Source organism: Brachionichthys hirsutus, chromosome 11, assembly GCF_040956055.1.
Source record: "Brachionichthys hirsutus isolate HB-005 chromosome 11, CSIRO-AGI_Bhir_v1, whole genome shotgun sequence".
NCBI classification, from domain to species: Eukaryota; Metazoa; Chordata; class Actinopteri; order Lophiiformes; family Brachionichthyidae; genus Brachionichthys; species Brachionichthys hirsutus.
Genome location: NC_090907.1, coordinates 11,059,427 through 11,082,312, shown reverse-complemented (window position 1 = coordinate 11,082,312; position 22,886 = coordinate 11,059,427). Strand labels below are relative to the sequence as shown.

General features: G+C 50.1%; 1 protein-coding gene across 1 annotated transcript; it reads left to right on the top strand.

The window, feature by feature from the left end:
* The first annotated feature begins 922 nt into the window (after positions 1-922).
* Positions 923-22,530, top strand: brip1 (BRCA1 interacting helicase 1). Its single transcript, XM_068745563.1, has 19 exons — positions 923-1,015; positions 1,668-1,779; positions 2,661-2,864; positions 2,993-3,126; positions 3,650-3,790; positions 7,170-7,436; positions 7,566-7,787; positions 7,873-8,072; positions 8,159-8,291; positions 8,427-8,581; positions 8,669-8,846; positions 9,324-9,464; positions 9,584-9,745; positions 15,491-15,650; positions 15,892-16,013; positions 19,684-19,796; positions 19,874-19,956; positions 20,065-20,307; positions 21,598-22,530. The coding sequence occupies exons 1-19, from the start codon at positions 923-925 to the stop codon at positions 22,167-22,169; spliced, it is 3,435 nt and encodes a 1,144-aa protein (XP_068601664.1). The 3' UTR covers positions 22,170-22,530.
* Positions 22,531-22,886: the final 356 nt, after the last annotated feature.

Genomic DNA, 22,886 nt, shown 5'->3' with positions numbered 1-22,886 from the left:
ACCAAATATTTATTTATTTATTTCGACCACGTAAACAACAAAGAATAAAATAATAAAACAACGCCAATATGATTATTGTTATAACATTTTTTTTAGATTGTTTTGCACATTCACCAATAATCAATATTATATTTCAGTTAATACTACACACCCAGAGTTGAGATACAAATGTATTTAAATAATATTTGATTAAAATGTAATGGAATTACGCTACTACTGATCCTAGCGGTCAATAGTAGTTATTGACCAGTCCTTTTAAGGCTCTCTTCTTTCATGCTGATTGATTTAATCCTTTATGATTTTATTACCTGATCCATATCATATTTATCCAAAACGTTCATTAGTAGGTTAAAGATTAAACCAACAGACGTGTGTGGTTCTTAAGCGGATGTTTACCAACGTCACTTCCGCTACTCTTTTCTATATCAAGCTGCAGTCTTTAGTGTCTGGTGTCGGAAAGACGGAACCTTCAAAATAAAGCCTTAAAATTGACTATCGGTGACGTAAAAACGTTCACATTGAAAGCCATGTTATCTACTGCTGTAGGAGAATAGCAAAATAAAATATAATAATTTGTGCGATGCTATTTCGTAGCAGAATAATGAAATAAAAATAATTGTACGATAACATCTGTCGGATTGTTTCACCATAAAGTCTTTATTTTGAAAATGTAAATAGGAAGCCCCAAAATGGACGTCAACGTAGCTAACCTACTGTAATCTCCCGAATCTGATTTGTGAGAGCGGGAAGACATATGAGACGAGAGAAAGGAGCATAAACAGCATGTCTGGATTAGCGGGCTGTTGGGGATTAAAGCAGGACTGAAACGCGGCTCCCGCTCTCCTCTCGGACTCGGAGGTCTTCGGAAGGTGACGGACCCTTTCATCCGGATAAAGCGGGTCTCTCTCCGGGACAGACGACCATGGCCGGATCCCCGGTGCAGTACACCATCGGGGGGGTGACTGTCCACTTCCCCTGTAAGGCGTACCCGTCCCAGCTGGCCATGATGAATTCAGTGAGTGACGTCATATTCACCTGACGCGCCCAACCCCTGAGCGGATTAGCATAGCATAGCATAGCATAGCATAACATGCACATGTATGTATGTAACATGCACACCTGTGCCATTGAGTCATTTAGCTGGCCTGTAGCTAATAACGAGATAAATGACAGCTGTAAGTTTATATTTGGGGTAATAATAATAATAATAATAATGTTATTATTGTAAGTTTGGGGTAATAGTATTTAAATATACATAAACGTATTTACATAGTTCTGGGTCATAGTTGTGTCTTTATGGTAGTTTCAGCCATCACTTTATATTTTAAGACACGCTGAATATTCATTTATTTCGTTATTTATTCCTCCTCAGGCAAAGAAACCAGTGAATTCTAATGTCATCTAATTCTACCTGCTTATCCTGAAGCTCATTTCCCTTTGCTGTGGATGGGGGGGGGGGGGGGGGGGCTATACTACCCCAGGAAGGCAAATAGAAGCACACAGTTTAGCTTTTAGCTTAGACTTTAGCCGAGGTAGCCCTCAGAGAAAAGCGTTCACAAACTGAGCGCCCAAATTATGTACGAGTTCAGGATGTTTAAATGAGGCAAGCATATGAAATGTAGAAATGTTTTTAATTTGTATTTATTGATCATCTGACTTGCTTGCAGATCATACGATCGCTGAACAACGGCCACCACTGCTTGCTGGAGAGTCCCACCGGGAGTGGAAAGAGCCTGGCCTTACTCTGCTCCGCGCTGGGCTGGCAGAAGGCTCAGTTTGGTGAGTCCGCTCTGGGTGAGGCCAAATAAAACGATGAAAACGCTACAGATGGACTGTCCCAAACGGTTCCTCCAAGGGGGGGGGGGGTATAGGGCATGCTACATGCTACATGCTACAGAGGAGAAGGAGAACCCATCACAGAGCCAGGGTTATCTGTGGCATTATCTATTAACAGTAAACTACACAGATGCCATTGATCTTGATAGAAGGTTTGTGGTGGATCTGGATGAAAGGATGGTCTGATAACTATTAGTGACACCGAAGTGATTCTGGAGGTCGGGTCGCATGATAAAGGAGGTTAGGTTATTGCAGCCGTCTGTCTCCCTGCCTGCCTGTCTGTCTGTCTGTCTGTCTGTCTGTCTGTCTGTCTGTCTGTCTGTCTCCCTGCCTGTCTGTTAGCAACATAACTCAAAACGTTATGGACGGATCTTGATGAAATATTCAGGAAAAGTTGTTATCTCTTTATTGTGACGCCTGCTAGCGTGTGTGTGTTAGCGTGTGTGTTAGCATGTGTGTGTTACCAGGAACAGATGATTGCATTTTGGTGATGATCCAGAAGAGATTCTGGATTCTGGATCACTTTGAAACTTTCATTAACGGTGCAGTAAATTGAGTTTCAAAATGTGTTCCTCATTATCTCGGTTGATTATTGACTGATGTTTATGGAATTCGACACAGTCGTGTTTGTGTGTGTGTGTGGAGGGGGGGGGGGGGGGGGGGCTCTATCTCACTACCGAATTTAATCCTGGACGGCCTACCTAAAATGGCCTGAGAGCTACGCTTGTGAAACACTTGATATGTTTACGAGAGAAATGAGGATTACCTACTACAAATACATGACTGTGAGACGCCTGCACTGACCACTGCGCCTGTGTTCACAGCTAAAGTTCAAGCAGGAGGAAGCCCTGTGGAGGAAAAGTGCAGCGACTCCAAGACGCCCGATGGCTCCGCCTCCTGTCGGTGTCCGTGCCACAGCAGAACCTGCAGCGCTGCTGGCCCAGCGCGGACCCAACCTGCTGCTGTGGATCCAACCGTGCCCCCCTGCCAGGACACGGCGCAGCCACCGCCTCCAGCACCTGACCATAGAAAGTACCTTTTACTTCCTCGTCTTGCCCTTTGACCCTTTATCTGCAGACACGCTCTGGCCAGTGCTTTTCCTCTTCCACATGTCCACTCATGTTTATGTGTCCCTTTTGCTTTGCTTCCATCCCAGAGGAGACGCAGCCCCGGAAACCGTCTCTAGCCTCCCGTCTGTCTGACAAGCTCCAGGCATCCCGCGGCTCCGACCGCGAGGCCGACGACGACTTCCAGCCGGATCGAAAAAGAATCCGCTCCGTGGAGCAGCAGGTAGCGGGGTTGATGCCGTTTCTTCTGACTGTGATCCGTGTCATGTTCCCTGTACGCTCTCTGCAGTGCTTTGGTGAGGAGGTCAGATCGTTGTGCGTTCTGCTGAGATCCATGCGGATGAATCGGGATGCGTCCGGCGTGCAGTCTGGGGGCCATTAAACGGCGAGATGTATACGTAAAGCAGCCCACACAAAACAGGCAGGGAACGGCTGTGCCTTTTTAGTCTTAGACGAATTCCCTCCTCTGTGGAGACGAAAATATAAAAACCGACCAAAGGTTCCGATTATACAACGCGCGATGATCTCGTGAATTTATTTGTCCTTGAACAGGAAACTTCGTGCTAAGACAAGAAGCAGGAGGGATTCAGTTTTAACCTCCCACCGGCTCTTCTCCAGTAATATCAGAATGTCTCCAGTGAGACGCGTCCATCATGCAAACTGCCTCGATGTCCCCCGTCTCTCTGTAAAGCTCTGTCTTGTTTCTGTCCTGTAAATGAAGCATTCTTCCTGGGTTTGTTCTTCAGAGCCGTAAAAGGCAGCGTCTGGAGAAGGGAGTGGTGTTCCTAAATGATGATGATGATGAAGATGATGATGATGATGGTGCTCCTCCCAGTTGGATGACCAAACCCAGCATCCAGCCGGCCGGCTCGTCTCCATCATGTTGTGTGAGTACGCCCCAGACGGTACCGCCTCCGTTACACGTGGACCAATAAGAGCCATCGAAGGGTTCTTCTTTCCCATCTATGTAAAATCAGGACGAGTTCTCTTCAATCTGATTGGTTCCTCAGTACGAATGTAATTCATCTGTGTTATATCAATCCACCCTCTTATTTGTTTTTTTCCTTTCTGAAGCCATTTTCTGGCTTCAGACATTTAAAAAAAACAAAAATCAGCATCAACGACCCCAAGAATCTGTTTCCGACGCCGTCGCGGATCGGGCCGATGACCGTAGTGTCATCGGCAAACGTTGGGAATTTGGGTAGGGAGAGGACGCACCCGGTCCAGGCCCCCCGCGCCCCAGCATGAGCAACCTGAGGGCTAATTAAATTCATTCAATGGTACGGCAGCAGTTAATGAGAGTATCAGAATGTCCCCAGTGAGACACGTCCATTATGCAAACGGTCTCTCCACACAAAGGTCTGTCTGGAGTGACGCACATCCTCTTTGATTTGTCAGTGAGCCCCGCGCCATGTTCACCATCACCACTAGGTGGCAGTGCATTCCACAGAATTGACTGAGGCCAAAGAGAATTCAAGGCAATTCATGTTTTTTTTGCTATTCAGTTCAATTTGAGTTTGATAGTTTAGCACCAGACCATAACAGGAAGTGCTCTGATTGGAGGATGTTGTGTTTGTCCTCTTCTGCGAGTGTTGACCAGCGGCATCGAGTAGAACCTTGTTCTTAAACTATCGAGAGTATCTGAGGTCGGTTCTGGGCCCAGACGCCAGTCGACCTGCTGAACCTCAGGATGCTGCGGTTGGAATCTCCAAAGTGTGTCTTCACTTGCCGCAGGTGTGTGGAAAAACGGGAGGAGGGAAAGTGAAGTTGGAAAAAAGTGTTTCCATCTCCGGTTTCCCCGCAGCTACGTGAGCCGGGCTCTTTTGTTCGCCGAGCGCTGACTGACGGCCTGAATGGCGCCCTTTGAAGGCGGCTCCAGTTTTAATTAAGAGCGTTCCCCTCGCCCGGGCCGCTGATCTGCGAAAGCCACGGGGATAAATATTGAATGGGGTTCACCCGCTGGTTACTGCGCCCGAGGGACAAACAGGTGATATTTGCCGGGGCGTCTACCTGTGCGGCGTGGACCTATCGGGAAGCAGTGGGTGTCGGGTGTCATGTCTTCTGAAGTATTGCTTATGGAAGCCCACCATTACTGGAATGAATTGTGGGAAAGAGCAGCAAATTGAGAGAGGCGCCAGTGATACCGGCCTGATCCACCGAATGCAGCCCCCCCCCCCCCCCCCCCCCCGGAGTGTGAGATTTCCATCTCCCAGGTGCTGGCAGGCAGTTCGGCAACAGAAGCCCACCTGTGAATGCTGCAAGGTGTTCAGTGACACCATGACCTCTGTCAGCTCCAGAAAGCTTTGGCCACGAGGACCAGGAACCCTGTTCAGCTTTACGGAGTAGTACCCGGTGCATGTATAAGTACACCTGAATGCCGGCTTCCTCGTGTTTTCTAGCAGCACGCTGACTAACACCAGCATGTTTTTGTCGCCCCCTTTTCCCCGGGTATCTACCCCCTTCCTGTCCAGGGGGGTGTCTGCTCTGGGCTGTGGGGCCAGGCCTGATACCTTGTTGTTGTCCAGGCGGGTAAAAGGATACGCTTGTGTCAGCTGTTTCCTGCTCGAGTGTTTGACAAGGGCCTCTATTCATCAGCAGCCCCCCCCCCCCCCCCCGCCAATGAATAAGTAATTATCGGCCATCTCGGGGCTGGATATTTGGATGGCTCTATTTAATGTGGCAGCGGCAGGTAAGGCGATCGGGAGCGAAACTGTTCCAGAAGAGAGCGGTAACCTGAGCTGGTGTCGGGGCTCAGGGCTCGTTAGCCCCTCAGCTCTGAGAGCAATCCTCTCTAAGGGCTCCGTTTGGCTTGTACTCCGTCACACATTGTAATATTTGATGGGCAAAACACGCCAGGTAAGTGGAGCTGCTCGTCCGTCATCCGAAGGGTACGAGGCGGTCTGCGTTCTCAGGAGGAAGCGGTCGCGTCTGCTGTCGAGGGTTCACACATAAACCCGTTTGGTTAATAATTTAGATGAGATCAATCTCTGACAAACGAGTTCCTACACAAGTCTGAATACGGCGTTTGAAGGGCCGACAGGATGACGGCGATGAAACGGCCCACTGAAATGAACCGGACTGAGACGATGTCACCCTGATGTTGTTTTGTTCTATAATAATCCAGGATCCTTTTCCCGCGCTAAAATACGGTGCGAGTCGACGGCTGAAATGTGTTTGAGATGCGTGTGATCCGCTGATGGATGCGAGCGCTCCACTTAAAAGAGCTCGACACATAAGCAGGATCGGTTTCACACACGTTGCTCGCTGCACTTCACCTGTGAGGGGTGAGAGAAAGAAGTTGGGACATCACTGGGATGTCCAATTACGTCGCAGCTAGATCTCCTCAGCCGACGGCGTCCGGTCGGGTTTCAGCCTTCAAAGGACGCCTGTCTGTGTGGACGCTCCTCTGGTCGGTCATGGTCCGTTCAGCCAATAGGGACGGGCCGCAGGACGCATGTTTCACCCGCTGACACCACGAGGTAAACACGAATAAAGGGTCATCAGGGAGCCTCGCAGCTTCTGCTGCAAATATTATGGAGACATTTGAGGACAAAAAGGGGAACAAAGTGAAGAAAGTTTCTTCATCCAGATTGTCCTTAAATTCTGAACTCCCGCCCCCCCCCCCCCCCGTCCCACCGCAGCCTGAATGAAACCCATCCAGGATTTTTAGGACCTCCATGGTGTTACTGACGGCTTGCTAGCAGGATTACGGAAAAGATGCTTGATGGATCTTGATTTAAAAAAATAAATAAATATATAATCTAAAAATGGGTCTTGGTCTAATTTAGGTCTAATTAAATTTTGAGAGCGATCCGGGTACCCCTCTGGATACAAAAACATCTGGATTTTCCCGTTTACTTATAATGGAGGCTTTAAGAACATCGCTCACTACTACTACTCCTACACTACTGGTGCATAAAGAACCTTTTGGTGCTGATCCAGATCACCATGTGGATGCAGATGTAAACTAGCTTTGAACGTGTGACCTCATTGCCAGAGATGCCGAAGCTTCTCACCGGAGGAATTCAATGAGCTGAAGGTTTCAAGCGGTGAAGTCCAGATGTTTCTGGCTGGTTGGTGCTCGCACCTGTATGTGTTTGATAGCAGGGTTATGTAAAAACCTCTGGGGGGGGGCAGCAGCCACCTTAACCACCCACATTTTACCTCACCAAAAACCATTCCCTCTGGTTTGTATTACATAACAAGAAACATGCAAGGAATGGAAGCCTAACTAATCTTTATCGCTGCTCCTCTTCCTCCGTCCAGCCGCCGGAGCCTTGCTCCCGGTGCCCGTGTGCCCCGACCAAAGACGGCGCGAAGGACAAAGAGGACAAAAAGAAGATTCCCAAGATCTTCTTCGGCACCCGCACCCACAAGCAGATCACTCAGATCGCCCACGAGCTGAAGCGCACCGTCTACTCCCACGTTCCCATGACGATCCTGTCCAGCAGGGAGCACACCTGCGTGAATCCAGAGGTGGCGCCGCACGCCGCCCGCAACGAGCGCTGCAAGGAGCTGCTGGACGCCAAAGACGTGAGGATGATGCACACATTGAGTTATTGGAACCAAGCGGACCCTCCGTACAGGGGGGGGGGGGGGGCACTGCATGGTGCTGTAGCTCCCCCTTTCTATGTGCATCATGTCTATAATGCTATGCTACAGGGCCGGACATGCCACTACTACCATGGGGTCCAGAAGATGCGGGAGCAGTACCTGCTCCAGCAGGTCCATGGACTGCATGAGGCCTGGGACGTCGAGGACCTGGTGTCCCTGGGCAAGCGGCTCCGGTCTTGTTCCTACTACGCTGCCCGGGAACTCATGCAGGGGGCGTGCATCATCTTCTGCCCATATAACTACCTGCTGGACCCAATGATCAGAGAGAGTGTGAGTAGCGATTGGAAAAGGCCGAAGAACAAGTCCTTGACGTGGGGGGCTCCTCCTCATTTTTGTGTTCCTCCGCCGCCACCAGATGGATATCAACTTGGAAGGGCAGATCTTGGTGCTGGACGAGGCCCACAACATTGAGGACTGTGCGAGAGAGAGTGCCAGCTTCACCCTCAACCACGACAGCCTGCTGATGTCCGGGAACGAGCTGGATGGCATGATCAGCAACAAAATCAGAGCGTCCAAGCACGAGCCCTTGAGGAACTTCTGCTATAGCCTGATCAAGTTAGTGAATCGGAGGCTTAACGCTCACTAGTGCCTCGTGGGATTTGAGTTTCTGACAATGACGACGTCTTTTCTCCACCGCGCAGCTGGATCCAAGAGAGCCAGTGCCTGCTGTCTGAACGGGGATATGAAAGTTCCTGTAAAGTCTGGAGCGGGAAGGATATCCTCGGGATCTTTCACGCCCTGGGAATCACTGCTGACATCTTTGACATCCTGAAGGTACCTTAAAATGTCTCGTAGACTTCAGCAGAGCCTTCGGGTCGCTACCAGGACCCCAGAGGTTTCATGTTCTGATTAGCTCGCTTGCACACAGTTCGGGTCTTTAATCGTAATTAACGTATTTTGCTATGACAGCAAAACTTGGCGGCGGTACTGGAGAAAGAGGAGCGGATTGGTTTGGTTAATGGTAAAGAAGATACGGTGCAGGTCCCGACCATCAGCTCAGCGACCTCCACTGTCCTGAAAGGCCTCTTCATGGTGCTGGACTTCCTCTACAGAGACAACTGCAGGTCGGGGGGGGGGGCTACACAAAGACCAGCTGCCCCACAGTCCCGGGTCCCGCTGCCGGCGTTTCAGGAGTTGTGTTCTCTCCGCAGGTTTGCTGAAGACTACCGGGTAGCTCTCCAGAGGGGCTATGCCTGGGCCAGCCAGGCCCCCCCCGATGTCCCTGACGCCCGGGGCGTTTTTGTTCGGCCACGCCACAGACAGCGCCAGGGCGTCCGAGTCAAGAAGGAAGTCCTGTCGCTGAGCTTCTGGTGTCTGAACCCTGCTGTGGTGAGAGGTTGTTAGGCTACAAGAGGTCCATTCATGTTAAAACTGTTTATTTTATCCTAAATTCTGTGTTTTGTTATGCTTCTTAATATCATTCTTTACAGTTTAGTTACTTCCTGTCATCAGAAAGCGTTAAATTCATATTTTGTAAGTGCAACAATTTAAGAATTAGAGCAATTTATTGACTATCAATTATCTTAACACAACACGGCCGTGCTCTAGGAGGAGAGGCGCTACGGGTTTACAATGGTGAGTAGGGGCGCCTCCTTTTGAGAGCCCCCCCGGTCCTCCTGACTCCTCTTTGCTCATGCTGTTTGTCACCTCCTCCGCCCACATCTCAGGTAGGAGGGATGAAGGTGTGAGGAGAAGAGGTGAGGAAATGAAGAGAGAGGCGTATCATGGGACAATTCCTCCTGGGTTTTAGTGAAACCTGTGACCGCTGCTCCTCAGCATGTGGTCAGAAATCGTTTTGTCTTCCAGGCGTTCTCTGACCTGAGCGCCTCGGTGAAAACCATCGTGCTGACATCAGGAACCCTGTCGCCGATGGGCTCCTTCTCTTCCGAACTCGGAGTGAAGTTCTCCATCCAGCTGGAGGCCAGTCACGTAATCAACAAGTCACAGGTTGGTGGCTAGACACGTGGGGGGGGGGGGGGGCTCTGGCGATGGCGTGGGCTGCATGCTCGATGTTCACAGTCCTATTTACCGCTCTGAAATGAAGACTTCTGATGGCCTCTGTTCAGGTTTGGGTGGGCACGCTCGGCTCTGGGCCTCAGGGCAGGAAACTCTGTGCCACTTTCCAACATTCGGAGACGTATACCTTTCAGGACGAAGTGGGCGCTCTGCTGCTCCATGTCTGCCAGGCGGTGGCCAAAGGGGTGCTCTGCTTTCTGCCTTCCTACAAGGTGAGTAGCCCACAAGCTAAAACGGGTAGCCTTCACCTCACAGTAATCCATCTGATGCTTTGTTTAAATCCACCACAGTTATGCTGATAAGAGAGCAATAATGCATTCGTCTGCCGACGGTTTTAACTTTGGTTTAACCAAAGAATTAAAATTAACAAGTAAATTAGAGATCAGAAAAAAAACAACACGATAGAACCGTTGTAAAACTAGAAAATCGCTCAGAGAGCACAGACCTCCAGAACCTTTTGGTGCTGATCCAGATCACCATGTGGACGGTGTAGATCCAGTCAGGAGGGGAATGAGCTGCTTGGCGGAGGTCTGTGCTCTCTGAGTGCTTTTCCAGTCAGAGAAGTGGCGGTGGACAGTTTGCGGTTCTATTTCCATATTCCGCCACTGGGAGGCGCTACAGACCGTAACTTGTGGCGGCGTCCAGCGCTTTCTTTCTCTGACGGGTTCCCCGCTAACCTGGATTGTCGGAGCCCAGGCTGGATTCCAGCCGGTCCCGCTGCTCGGTGTCTCGCGTTACCGATCGCCACCGATCCATAGAGGAGCTCGTCAAACACTCGTTTGATGGAACTGTCCTCTCAGGTAACGAGGCGCCTCTGAGCGGACTCGGAGACACTTTGTCTCCTGTTGTTTGTTAGAGGTTTTAGCTCATGAATAATAAATGCAGTATCTCGGTGTCACATGAGCCGACAAAGGGTCAAGAGCCTTCCATTTCTCACGCTGCACTTTGCAAATGTCTCCGTGTCTGTCTTTGGCCAATTAGCAAATATGATCGTTGAGCACGAGATCTAAAGTCTAGAAGGTTGCAGGTTAAAATCCGACTTGGGGCCTTTCTGTGCGACGTTTGCATGTTCTCCCCGTGGGTTCTCTCCGGGTTCTCCTTCGCCCCCCCACCAAAAAAACATGCAAATTAGGTCCAGGTCATTGCACATGAGAATTAGTTCTCAATTAATTTACCTGGTTAAATAAAAACCAATAAAACAATAGTCTGCTGCAGGACGAAGCCGAAATCGGCCCTGTCAGAAATAAATAACAAAAATAGCTTAGCTTAGCAAAATGGTGGGATAAATGTCACCCCTCAGATTCAGTGGGTGGAGGCGGTGCAGCACACACAAAACACACACCTGCACAAGCTGAGGCTGTAAAGTCAGTTTGTGCAGGTGTGATCCTGACAGAAGAAATGAAAGTCTCTCCGTCTGATGGGGGAACCTTCATTTCCGCTTCCCGTGTTTGTGCAGTTTGTGTTTGCGTGTTGCGTGTCGGCGCGTCGCAGGCGGTGATCCTTGCTTTGATTTCTCTCCTGCCCTTCCTTTGCTTTCCCTCCGTTTACCACCCAAACGGAGGGGAAGCTCAGACCCGGGCTCTTTGCTCATCTTACCTTCCTTTTGACGCCGGCTGAGGAGCGACTACGAGCTGTGGGATGTTTTTTTATTATTGATAGCCATGTAGGAGTCTTCTATCTCCCCCTCTTTATGCCTCTGCATAAATATTTAATCTGCAGGCAGCTCTTGAAGATGAGGAGATGAAGGGATATGAAGGGCTGGGGTATTAATTGGAGCCCGTGGAGGCCCGGTTGGTGCCGCTGAGTCCCGCCTGCCTTCTGGGTAACACACTGACACACAGACACACAGCCGGACCTGTGCAGGGTCAAGAAGAAGCATCTTAAGGCTCTGTCTGCTGCACATCAACGTGCACGTTTCTGCACACCGTCAGAGCCACACAGCAGGACGCATCGGTGCCGCTTCGGTTCACTTCTACGATCGGAATGAAAACGGGCAGTAAAATGAACCGCTAGCTGTATTTGTGTAACTGTGGGTTACAGCGCTGGATATCATCAGAACTTAATTCGTGTTTCTATGAGCTAAAAATGCACACGCACGTTCCCATGTACCAACTCTGTGGTTTTGTAGCACTTAGCCTCAACTACCCCCCAGTTAATGCCCGTTAAAACCGCAGCGGACCCTGCTGTCTAGGTCCCGCCCCCGGAGGTACGGTGGCTGATTGTCTTTTTTGCAGCAACGAAAAGATGCTTTTAAAGCACGATGCGATTTGATCTTCTGTCTGTGTGGAGACACGCCCAATGCCGGCGACCATCCGGCATGTTAGGGTCAAGCGGGGCGCGGGGTGAACCCGGCTGCTCGAGAACTACAGCCAGTTCAAAGGGAGGCGTGTCTGTCAGTGTAGCGTGACCCTCCTGGTTTCCTTCATAGCTGAGGTGATGTTTTATGTGCGTTTTTTACAGTGGAAACCTTCGGGTTCCTGCGGTTCGGCTCGGCTCCCTTTTTTGTGGGGGTTTAGAGTTTCAGATCGAGGCTCGGATGTGGCCCCTGCGTCTCCTCGCTCCGATCGTTACAGCACGGCAGCTATTTGTGGCTTTAAATGTCATTAAACACAAATCTGTTACTCATTCAGTTACCATAAAAAAAACCATCACAACGAGGTGAAAAAGGGGAAACCTCCCCACGCGGAGGTCCGAAATAATGAATGAAGGGATCAATCTGGTGATCGACCTAATGTCGGACCTGCAGCGGACGCCTCGGCGGCCCTTCCGGCCAGCAGGTCGTGTTTTTGCAGCGTTTCGTCCTCGCCGCCGTCGCGGCAGGCCGAAGGTGGCGGGTGGCTCCTCGCCACCTTCGGCCTGCCGCGACGGCCGCTGTGATATTTTGGAGCTGAATAATTCACGCGGCAACAACGCGTCTCCTCTCGCGGCTGCAGAATGTGGCTCCTGGCTGCATGTTTCATTAATGCCGTCGCTCCATAATTCAGCAGGCGCTGGAGGAGCTGCGACGTGTCGCCACGCCGCTCGCTGACACCAGGGATACGGGGAGGAGGTGGGAGGAGGTGGGAGGAGGTGAAAGATGGCGAGGCGCTCAGGGGGAAAGTGTAAAAGTGCGAGGAAGACCACAGTTCATTGCTTCCATCGACTTGTTTCGCCACCTTGTCCCAGCTGGCAGGGAGGCCTGCCCTACTTTGTCGCGTCGCCGAGGCCGAGCGTTGCACCGACCGGGGCCTCGGAAGCACCGTGAATTATTCACTCTTTCTGTGCCCCCCCCCCCCCCCCTCCTATGTGTTAAATAGCGCTCATTCCCATCGATGTTGCCAAGGCATCACAGCTGGGATCCTTTTAAGGCCTGGCTGGAAGCTGAAAGTGACGGCCAACAAATGAATCCACTTTTGATTAACAGCTTTTATAGACTTTTTTATTTATTTATCGTTTGTTATTTTTGTATTTCCTTGAGCTGCTTTTAAAGGGCCTGAAGGTGAGCTCATCCTAAACACGAAGGCGCTCCTGTCTCTACTGTCGACTTTGTAAATCCCTCTTGCACGTATCCAGACCTGTCTAGTGGTCAGTGTGTCAGAGGAAGCTCTGCAGCGTGCTTCCTGTCGGCTGCCGGACGCTTCCTCCTCCCCGCACGGCGCTCGCCTGTGGAGAGTCTCCTCCTCCACGCTCGTGGAATCAGTGCAGCCTGGCAGATAATGGCTGTTTTGTTTGGGAGTAGCTCTGCACGGAGTACATAACATGAATGATTCATCTCCTGCTCTGAGAAGCAACTGGGAGACAAACAGTTTGGCGAGGGGGGGGGGGGGGGGGTCCTCCTCCATGTAACTCTGCATATTTAGTGAATGTGAATAAAACATTCACATATTATATTGATGGAGACGGCGACTTGATGAAGCCGCTTCAGCGCGATGTCAGAGCGTCTCCACCCGGCTTCACGCTTCCTTTGTCGCGTTCCTGTTGCCGTTTCCTGCCGAGCTCCATGTGGAGTTGGGAGGAATACCTGAGATGGCCTTTAGAGCTCATCTCGTGGACCTGCTTCAGGCTGTACAGATCCTCACACGCCTTATTCAGAAGTTTTCTGCCGACTGCAAGAACTTCTGCTTGACCCTTCTGACGGCTTTTCCAGCCAGCGAGTCTTCTCTGATTGGGAAGCCATGCTTATTCAGGGATATGATCTGCAGCACGCACACATGAATGGGACCGGGCCTGGATGGGGGGGGGGGGGGCTTTTAGATCAATGTGGCTCCCCGGAGAGCTGCTGACGTTCTGTACACTCGATGGTGCAGGAGCTGTGATTTCATGACGGGAGGGCTTAAACTCTTCAGCTTCCTGTCAAGTGCAAATAAAGGCAAGAACGCCATGTTGCTCGAGGACAGGCGTGAGCATCGGCCGCTCCATTTTCAAGCTCTGTATTCCAGAAATGGGGAAGGAAATGGTAAGAAATTCACAATATACACATATATATACCATATATATATGTGTATATATATTCTATAGTTTGTCAGCCTGATAACGGAGAGCTAACCCGTAACGAGGGACGTGTACTGAACCTGCTGGTCACCATACTGCTACCAGATATCAGTGTACTACTATCTGCAGTGATATTATTACTGCTACCAGATATCAGTGTACTACTATCTGCAGTGATATTATTACTGCTACCAGATATCAGTGTACTACTATCTGCAGTGATATTATTACTGCTACCAGATATCAGTGTACTACTATCTGCAGTGATGTTATTACTGCTACCAGATATCAGTGTACTACTATCTGCAGTGATATTATTACTGCTACCAGATAACAGTGTACTACTATCTGCAGTGATATTATTACCAGTGCTGTCACGGACGGGATGTTTGACTGTACTTGTACTCTAACATTCTATCTAATAAATATATTATATAAACTTTATTACAGGCTCTAGACCCAATAGTAAAAACATACAACACAAAAACACAGCAAACCATCATCATATTCATCATCATCATCAATTAAGTTACTAATTACCGGTACTTTATTTTAAAAGTGGATTACAGTTACTTTATTAGTTGTTTTTTTTTGTGTCCTCTCCCTTCTTTACGTCTAAAAAAACACACCCTGCACCTATTGCCACACATAACACAAAAATGCTGTTTCTTCTCTTTCTCTGGCTTCTAGGTTTTAAAAAAATATATTTATATATATTTATACATATCCATATTCTAACGTAAGAATCTTCACTATCACAGATAATTAGCTGGTTGAGGTCCTGATCTACAGTATGTAATGATCATCTAAGTTTACATTATTAGCTGATTCAATGTATATTATTATATTTACAAGCTATGATCAAATATTTCTGCTTGCCAGTAGATGCTCTTAGTGAAGCTGTGGCCAAGTAGCCGATGATGGTACTGCAGTACTCGCTGTGTGTAGTGCGCTATGGACTGTGTAGCATTGTGCGCTGCGCTAGGCTATCTTTATTATACGGTGTATTCTGTACATTGGGGCTCACGGCACTCACGACGTTCGCTTCGTAGACACGCTCTTACATTTGGAATGTCGTGTGCAAGCAATACGAGCGCCGCGTCACGCTCGCAAAGTTTACGGCTTCATCAGAAGTAAATGAGAGCGAGGATGGGTCTGCAAAGGGGGGGCTTCCAGCAGCGAATCAATTCACCTCCATGTGTTCCTGTTTAGAATAATCCGCTCCAACACAGGCAGCTCCCGGGCTACACGCCTGTCTGTCTGCCTGTCTGTCTGTCTGTCTGCCTGCCTGTCTGCAGGATTACAGTGATTCTGTATTAGGCCCGCTCCTCTGACAAACAGTTAAGTAAAAAAGAAGCTCACGCAGGTTCACACAGAGAACTAACTCGCTGTCGGTTAATTAGAAACAAAGTGCATTCCCGTTTCCCCTCCTGTCATTTAGAAGCATCCTGTATCTGCTGCCCTTGAATCTAATTCTACTTTTACAGATGCTTGACAAGCTGAGAGATCGATGGACCAACACCGGCCTCTGGGAGAAGCTCGAGCAACAGAAGATGGTGATCACAGAACCCCGCGGCGGCGTGAAGGGGGATTTTGAGGCGCTGCTCCAGACGTATTACGATGCCATCAAACTCTGTGAGGAAAGAGGTGAGGTCGGGACGCATCGTCTCCTGCTGATCCTGCTGCATCACCATTAATTGATCATTAATGACTTGATGTCTATAACAATTCTGGTCGACATTTTTACAAGTTTCATGGCTTCCTGTTTTGCTGAAATGAAATTTGAGTCTTTTATCCAAGTAATGAATTTTTGCAGAAAATATAATAATTATTTTGTGCGTGCGTAATCTGCTGAATGTGATTCCTTATTTATTTTCGGCTTTTGTAGACGGTGCGCTGCTGATCGCTGTCTGCAGGGGTAAAGTGAGCGAAGGTCTCGACTTCACAGATGACAATGCCAGGGCAGTGGTCACCATCGGGATTCCCTTCCCAAACATCAAAGACCTCCAGGTGAATGGAAGCACAGCAATGTCCGAGAGAGAGAGTTATTATAATCTTATAATAATCTATTTTTGGTGATCTGTAAAAACAAACAGCGACGTTTGCTTCATCCTGAGCGGATCAAGTTGACCTTTAAGTTTCAGCCTCTCCAGCCTCTCTGCCGTTCTTCCACGCCTTCCTGTCAGAGCGTGACGGGACTTTGTCTAACCTGTTCTGTCAGAGACAGCGTGTGTGTCTGACGGACACTTTCACCTCGGCCAGAGCTGTCAGCTCTCAGATCAGTCCTGCTTCCGTTTTAGATGTCATGGTGACAGTGATGCTTAGATGCACACAAAGCGTGAAGAATGTAGCGTTGCCATTCTGGATCATTTGAAATCCTATTATTTTTGATCTGAGGAAACGTTGGTATCATATTCACTATTTTTTTATTAGAATATTTTCGTTTTAATATCTCTTCTTCAGTAGAATGTGCGTATCTGGTCCAATGCTTAGTCATCAATAGATGAAACTAAAATCCAATCTCCAGTAATTGAGTGGAATACTTTAAAACCCCATTTCTAGCAAAGGTTATGGGGGACAACAGGAAGTAGAGCGATGCCTTGCACTTTACTGACCCGACACGCATTCATGGAATCTCCTCATCCTTTCATCCAGGCTTCTCATTGATAATTATTATTGATTGATGGCCTGCTGTGAGGATAAAGTGTGTGGATAAAGTGATAATGGATCTATGACTTGGGTCCAAGAGAAACCTGGGCTGGTTCTCATGATCATGTGACCTGGGTTGCTGCCTGATGCTGCAGCATCATCACCTGGGCAACCAGCAGCTCCACTCGCTTCTGTGTTCGGCCCATTTTCACATCTTTGATTGCTTTGTAGTGGCACTTTTCCCACACCTAGCACACGTGTAGCGTGACCCGGTTCTTCCAGCCTCTCTGTTCCAGTCTTTTAAAGTGCACGCACGGTGAATTCATTCATTCATCCCGTTCCCACCCGGCAGCACCCCCCATTGCTCCATTTAAACCCCTCCAGCATTCCCAGACGGGCCCAACGCTCAGACGCAGCAGCTGAAGCACATAGCATAGCGTTTTATTGGCCTGTTGCGTTATCAAAGGTTGAACTTGAAAGGTCGTCTGCAGAGAAAGCCCCGCTGAAGGTGGAATTACGTTTACGTCGCGTCCCTCCAACAGTCGCGTCCCGCGTGAGTGACTCGAACAATAACCGGCTTTAACGGGCAATAAAAAGACACTTACAACTGATAAGGCCTCTCGGGGGGGGGGGGGGGGGCTTTAATTCTCAGGGCTTTAAGCATGCGAAACGTTGAAATGGAATGTTGAAGACTTTATAGAAATCATCAAACAGATATGCTGACGGGAGCAGACACTAAACTTTTAACGGAACCCCACAGAGCACACGATCACCGCCGCCCATTTACAGACGTCTGAGTTTGCATGTTCTTCATTTCGCCTTTACTTTTACACAATCTTTTATCACGACTGGACACAGTCTTAAAAATCACTAAGAGTAAAAACCAAAGCTCCCATCCAGCATCTTTTACAGTGTGCAAGTACATCCTCAGAGAGGAGGGAAACGCGGCCCATCCAAATCCGAGCTGGCCCTCACTTAGTGACGCCGTCGCTAAACGATGTCATCCTTAAATCAATCCCCCCCTTTGAACGACAAAAAAGTGGTTTACCCAGCGATGCGCTGGCGACGCCTCCGGTTTATGCCCCGCCTCTCGGCCATAGGAAAGCTGGGGTAGGCTCCAGTAACACCCGTGACCCGGAAGGCAGATAAAGCAGACATGACAATGCATTTTTTTTTAAATATATGCATACGTATACAGTATTCCATTTATACGGTATAATAAGTACGTTCTCACTCACAACTCCACGGCCGGTGCATTCCGCTCGCCGTAACAGCGCTTCCTCGTCGCTAAACGCCTACGTTAACATTTCAGAAAGCCCGTCGTAACTCCGAGTCGTCTTCAGACGGGTACGTTGGTAAGTGAGGACCAGCTCCACTCCAGACTGAGACAAGTCTGAGCTGGAAAACACATGAATTAATGAAAACCCTGCTGATCTGAGGAAAAGTTTATAAAACCTCACAAAAATCAAGACGAGGTCGAGACGCATGAACGCCAAAGTCGGAGCAGAATGAACGCTGCTCCACAGGTAGAGCCCACAGATCCATGAGCCTCATGGTAGCAGGGTAATAGTCTGATGCCCTTCTGAGTGACACACACACGCGCGCGCACACACGCACACACACACACATGCACACACACACACACACACACACACACACTGACACATTTCTTAAAAAACGCACCACTCAGCCGTCAGCTCAGACCTATGTGGCAGATGAGGCGCTCAGGAATCTCAGTGACAGGCACAAGATGTCCCAGAATGCCAGGGGCGTGCATGGTGACACACGCACACGCACACACACACACACACAGCTGAACGTGTATCTTAAACAGAAGCGCTCGGCTGCGAATCATTGCCGCTGGTTTGGGGATGAACAGGTAGCTCTGGAGGACGAGGCCCGAGCAGGCGGGGGATCTCCTGACATTTTGGCTAATCCCTTCTAGCTTGTGGTTTCCTGCACGTTTTGTGAGATTTGCTAGCAGCCAGAATTGGCTTTTTCACATATGCAACCTGTCATGTCAGATCGGGCGATGCGACGGCTCCAACGCCGGAATGGACTGTGATTGGATTCAGATGGCACCGGCAGCTCGGGGGCGACTGGCCTTTCTGTTCCAGCGGAGGGTTCAGAAGTGGATTCTTTAACTGCTGGGGTGTCTCATGCATTGGCGAGCATCTCGCCGTGAAGCCAGCAGCATTAAACACCCCCCCCCCCCCCCCCCCTGCTTGTCAGCTGCTTCCCCACGAAACACTGCGCTAATATTTTGAAATCCAAAAGGCAAAGGTGTGTTTTTAAATCTCCGGGTAGTCTTCCAGCCTTCAGCTGTACCGAGGGGGGGGGGGGGGGGGGTCTGAGTCATCGTCCAACTTTTAGGCGACGTTCAGGACTTCCTGTGACTCTGCTTGTTTGTTTGTTTGCAGCCCAGACAGGCCACAGCGGCTCTGCGTGTTGCGTGTGACGGGGCAGGCTTCACCTGCCGTGCCCCCCGCCCCCCCCCGTGTTCGGTGGCTCGGGGCGAACACATGCTACCTGTCGGAAGCAGTCAAAGCCCCGTCCGGCAGCCTGCCCTGCACGGCGTCCTGTCAGACGCCAGCTGAACTTTTCACTTGTCAATGTTGAAAGGTTAGCGCTGGAATCAGCAGCGACGGATGCTTCGTGCCCACCTGCACCACCTTGCCCCCCCCCCCCCCCCTTACTCTGTTGTGGCCTCTGTTTATCCCTGTCTACCCTTTCATACCACGGAGGCAGGCATGACTGACCTATTCGGGTCTGTGTGGGAGTGTTTTGCCCTCGAACTGTTGCCCCTTTGATTTTACCCTTCATGTCTGAGATGAATGAAATTAATTCCCCGTCATTAAACATGCATGAACCGCTCCGCCCTTCCATCCAACACAAGAGTCCTTCCTGCTGCTAAAATGGACCTCCACGGCGGCTGCTTTCGTACCATTTCATCCGATCAGCTCCAACAGTCGATGTGATTAACCCTCGTCGTGCTGGAGGCTCCGCTGACGGTCACGCCGGTGCGTTGCAGGTGGAGCTGAAGATGAAGTACAACGACCAGCACTGCAGGTCCCGGGGTCTCCTGCCGGGGAATCGCTGGTATGAGATCCAGGCCTACAGAGCGCTGAACCAGGCCCTGGGCAGGTAAATCGGTCTCCAGGTGGATTCAACCCGCGTTCGCTCTGTCCTTTACGCTGAAACCTCCCAACGTGCTTGTGCAGGTGCATCCGCCACCGGAACGACTGGGGGGCGCTGATTCTGGTGGACGACCGTTACGGGAACAATCCCAGTAAATACATCACAGGTAGACGAGAGCGTTCACGGCCGGCTGTTTGAACACTAGATGGCAGTAGTTATCCACTGACTGGCCTTTGGTGTGTGTGTGTGTGTGTGTGTGTTTGGGCGGTCTCAGGTCTGTCTAAATGGGTCCGCCAGCTCGTCCAGCATCACGACACCTTCAGCAACGCCATGCAGTCCCTGGTGGCGTTCTGCCAGGTGCAGCACACGCTGGCGGCGGCCCCCGCAGGCAGCCAGACCCCCGACTCCCCCGCCCCGTCCCCAAACGGTTCCTTAGCAGAAACGGCAGCGGGACAGGGTCCAGCCGGGGCCTCAAGCCCGCACTGGTATTCCCACACGCCGCTGAGCAAGACAGCAGGTGAGTTAGAGGTTGTTCAGCGCCGCATTGCTAATCGCCTCCACAAGGTTAAAGCTACGGAGCCGGAAGGTCAGGAAGGATGATTTATTTATTTTTACTGTCCACACACACGTAATGTGGAGAGACACAAGCGTGTATTCAGAAAACACAACCGTCTCATGAACGCCTTGGAGACATGAATTTGATCTCCTGACTTCTGGCGGTGATCCGGATGCATCACATCTATAGAATGAAATCACCTGAGTGCACTTTGTGTTGATTGACCCTTATAGCAGACGATCTGACTGATGAATTCACATGAATGACAAAACATGCTTATATATTCCGACGATAAGATGAAACATCATCATTAGCATCTCGATCTACAAACGTATCCTCGGCCCCTCCAGCAAATCTCGTTTGGGATGATCGCCTTTAGAGATGTGTTCAGATTTGACTGCTCACTTCTGCCCAGCGTTTTAGAGAAGGAACCAAACTTTCCTGTAACCTCATTCTAAAAATGTTTCTACTAATTGTTGAGGCATTCCGAGGATGAGAAAAACAATCCCATGCGATCTATGAAAGTAAAATGACTTTTAAAGGGACCACCATGGAGCAGAGTAGAGATCACGATGATGGAGAGGAGGTGGGAGTGCAGACCGTTAAAGATCACGCAAACGTCTGTTTCGTGTTTCGGTTAAAGAAGCTGCTTTACTTCTGAAGTCCAGGATGTGTGAGAAGCCAAAGAAGGGAATCAAACCAAGCCTGATGGCGTTTAACTCGCGCGTTTCCTCTGAAGGAGAAGCGCTGCTTTAGCATGTTAGCTCAGGTATCTGCTTGTATTGAACTGATGAACGGCCTCTGCAGGGACCGAGGTGCTGAAGGTGCTGAAGGTGCTGAAGGTGCTGAAGGTGCTGAAGGATGCCATCGCCGCAGGAAGCCTGCGGAGGTTTCCCGTGCTTCTGGTGTGGCCGGGTTTGGTAGATAGCGGTGTGGGTTGCAGCACCCCCGCCCATCCCCCTCCTTGCAGTTGGGGGTGGGGCTCCTGCGATCCGTTTGGGGGCTTGCCTCATTACTGTAAGGGCGTGTGCGTGCCAGAATGGCGCTGGAGCGAGCTGATGAGCAGATGTTGGACTGTTGCTTTTAATTAAATCCTCTCGACCTTTGTTGGGGTTATATTGAGCGTGAACCCAAATGCGTGTTGCTCTGCAGCCCGGCGTCGTGCCGCGAGCCGGGACACGGGCCGGGACACGAGTGGCCGTCCCTTCTTTGTCCCACACATGACTTGATATGTTCTTTTTCTTAATGCAGAGCGTTTGAAGACGATGACTCTGGAAAGGAAACGAGCAGCGCCGCCTCTGCACCCCTTTTTCACCTCCAGCTCCGTCAGCTCCAACCTGAAGAAACCCATCTTTAAAACGAAGCCCCCCAGTGGCAGCGGCCCCCGCCTGGAAGCATCGGAACGTCCCCAACACTTGGAGAAGCAGCAGACCTCCCCTCGTCCGAAACGAGAGGGAGTGAATGGCTGCAGTGAAGTCCCAGCAGTGACCCCCCCTCCCAGCCGTGAACGGGAAACCCCCTCTAAAGACGATGCAGAAGAAGAGGAAGAGGAAGAGGACCAGACCGTCTTCTTCACACCGGAACTTTTCGAGGGTGAAGGCAGCCCTCAGCAAGAGCCGAACCCAGAGTCACCTCCCAGGGTGGAGAGCCCCCCCCTGCTGCTAGGGGACGTTTCTGGTTCTGAGCTGGCCCAGGAGCCGGGGGGGGCTTTGACTGAACAGACTGCTGCTTCAGAGAGCGAGGAGAGGGGGCGCCGGAGCCGTCGGCTCCACAGGCTGTCCAGAACCAGGCAGAAGTCTCTCTGCAACCCGACCGGTACCTGAAACACCACGACCCGAACGCTGCTCTGCTGAGGCTGAGGAGAACATTTACCCTCAGAGGGTGAAGGAGGGGGCTCCATCGCATCCTGATCTGGCTGAGTCCCCAAACACCGACTCCTTTGTGTTCTGCGGACGCGTCGTTAGAACGACGGCCCCGGTGAGCCGTGGCTTCAGACGTGCCCGATTCATCCTTAATTGTTTTTAATTCCAACCATGTCATTCTGTGCCTGGTATTCCCGCTGTGTCTGCGGAGCCTCGTCGGATCCGTGCTGGGAATTCTGTTCATTAAACGTCAGCATTTGTTCATCCTTTTCGCTGCATTTACTTTCCCTGACATTTGACCCTTTTAAACGGCCAGTAGGGAAGTCTCATTGATATATTATGAAATAAAATGAGGTTTTATAAACTGATCCTGGCTTTTAATGGAAGAATGTCTTAACCCCTGCCTTAAATACTCTGCATGCACTTTGGGTCCTTAAATCTTTATCTATTCGTTACTTTTTAATCTTGACTGTCTTTGCTGTAGGGAGGAATCTCTGAATTAAAACTGCTGCTCTGGGACCGGACTTGTGGAAGGCAGTGGACGCTCCACATCTGTAGGCTGGACGGCGCTGGGGGGTTTGATTCTGAGACGGGAGGGAGCTCAGCTGCTCACAAACGATCTTCCACGGCTAAATAGTTCACTAAGATATGGTTTTAAAACCATTTCAGTTGAGTTTA

What these genes read in the sequence shown, in the direction of transcription:
- brip1 (XM_068745563.1), top strand. Translation starts at nt 923, where the DNA reads ATGGCCGGATCCCCGGTGCAGTACACCATCGGGGGGGTGACTGTCCAC. An exon ending in TCCGCTCCGTGGAGCAGCAG is followed by an intron (nt 3,127 to 3,649) that starts GTAGCGGGGTTG and finishes TTTGTTCTTCAG; the next exon opens with AGCCGTAAAAGGCAGCGTCT. An exon ending in ACATCTTTGACATCCTGAAG is followed by an intron (nt 8,292 to 8,426) that starts GTACCTTAAAAT and finishes TTGCTATGACAG; the next exon opens with CAAAACTTGGCGGCGGTACT.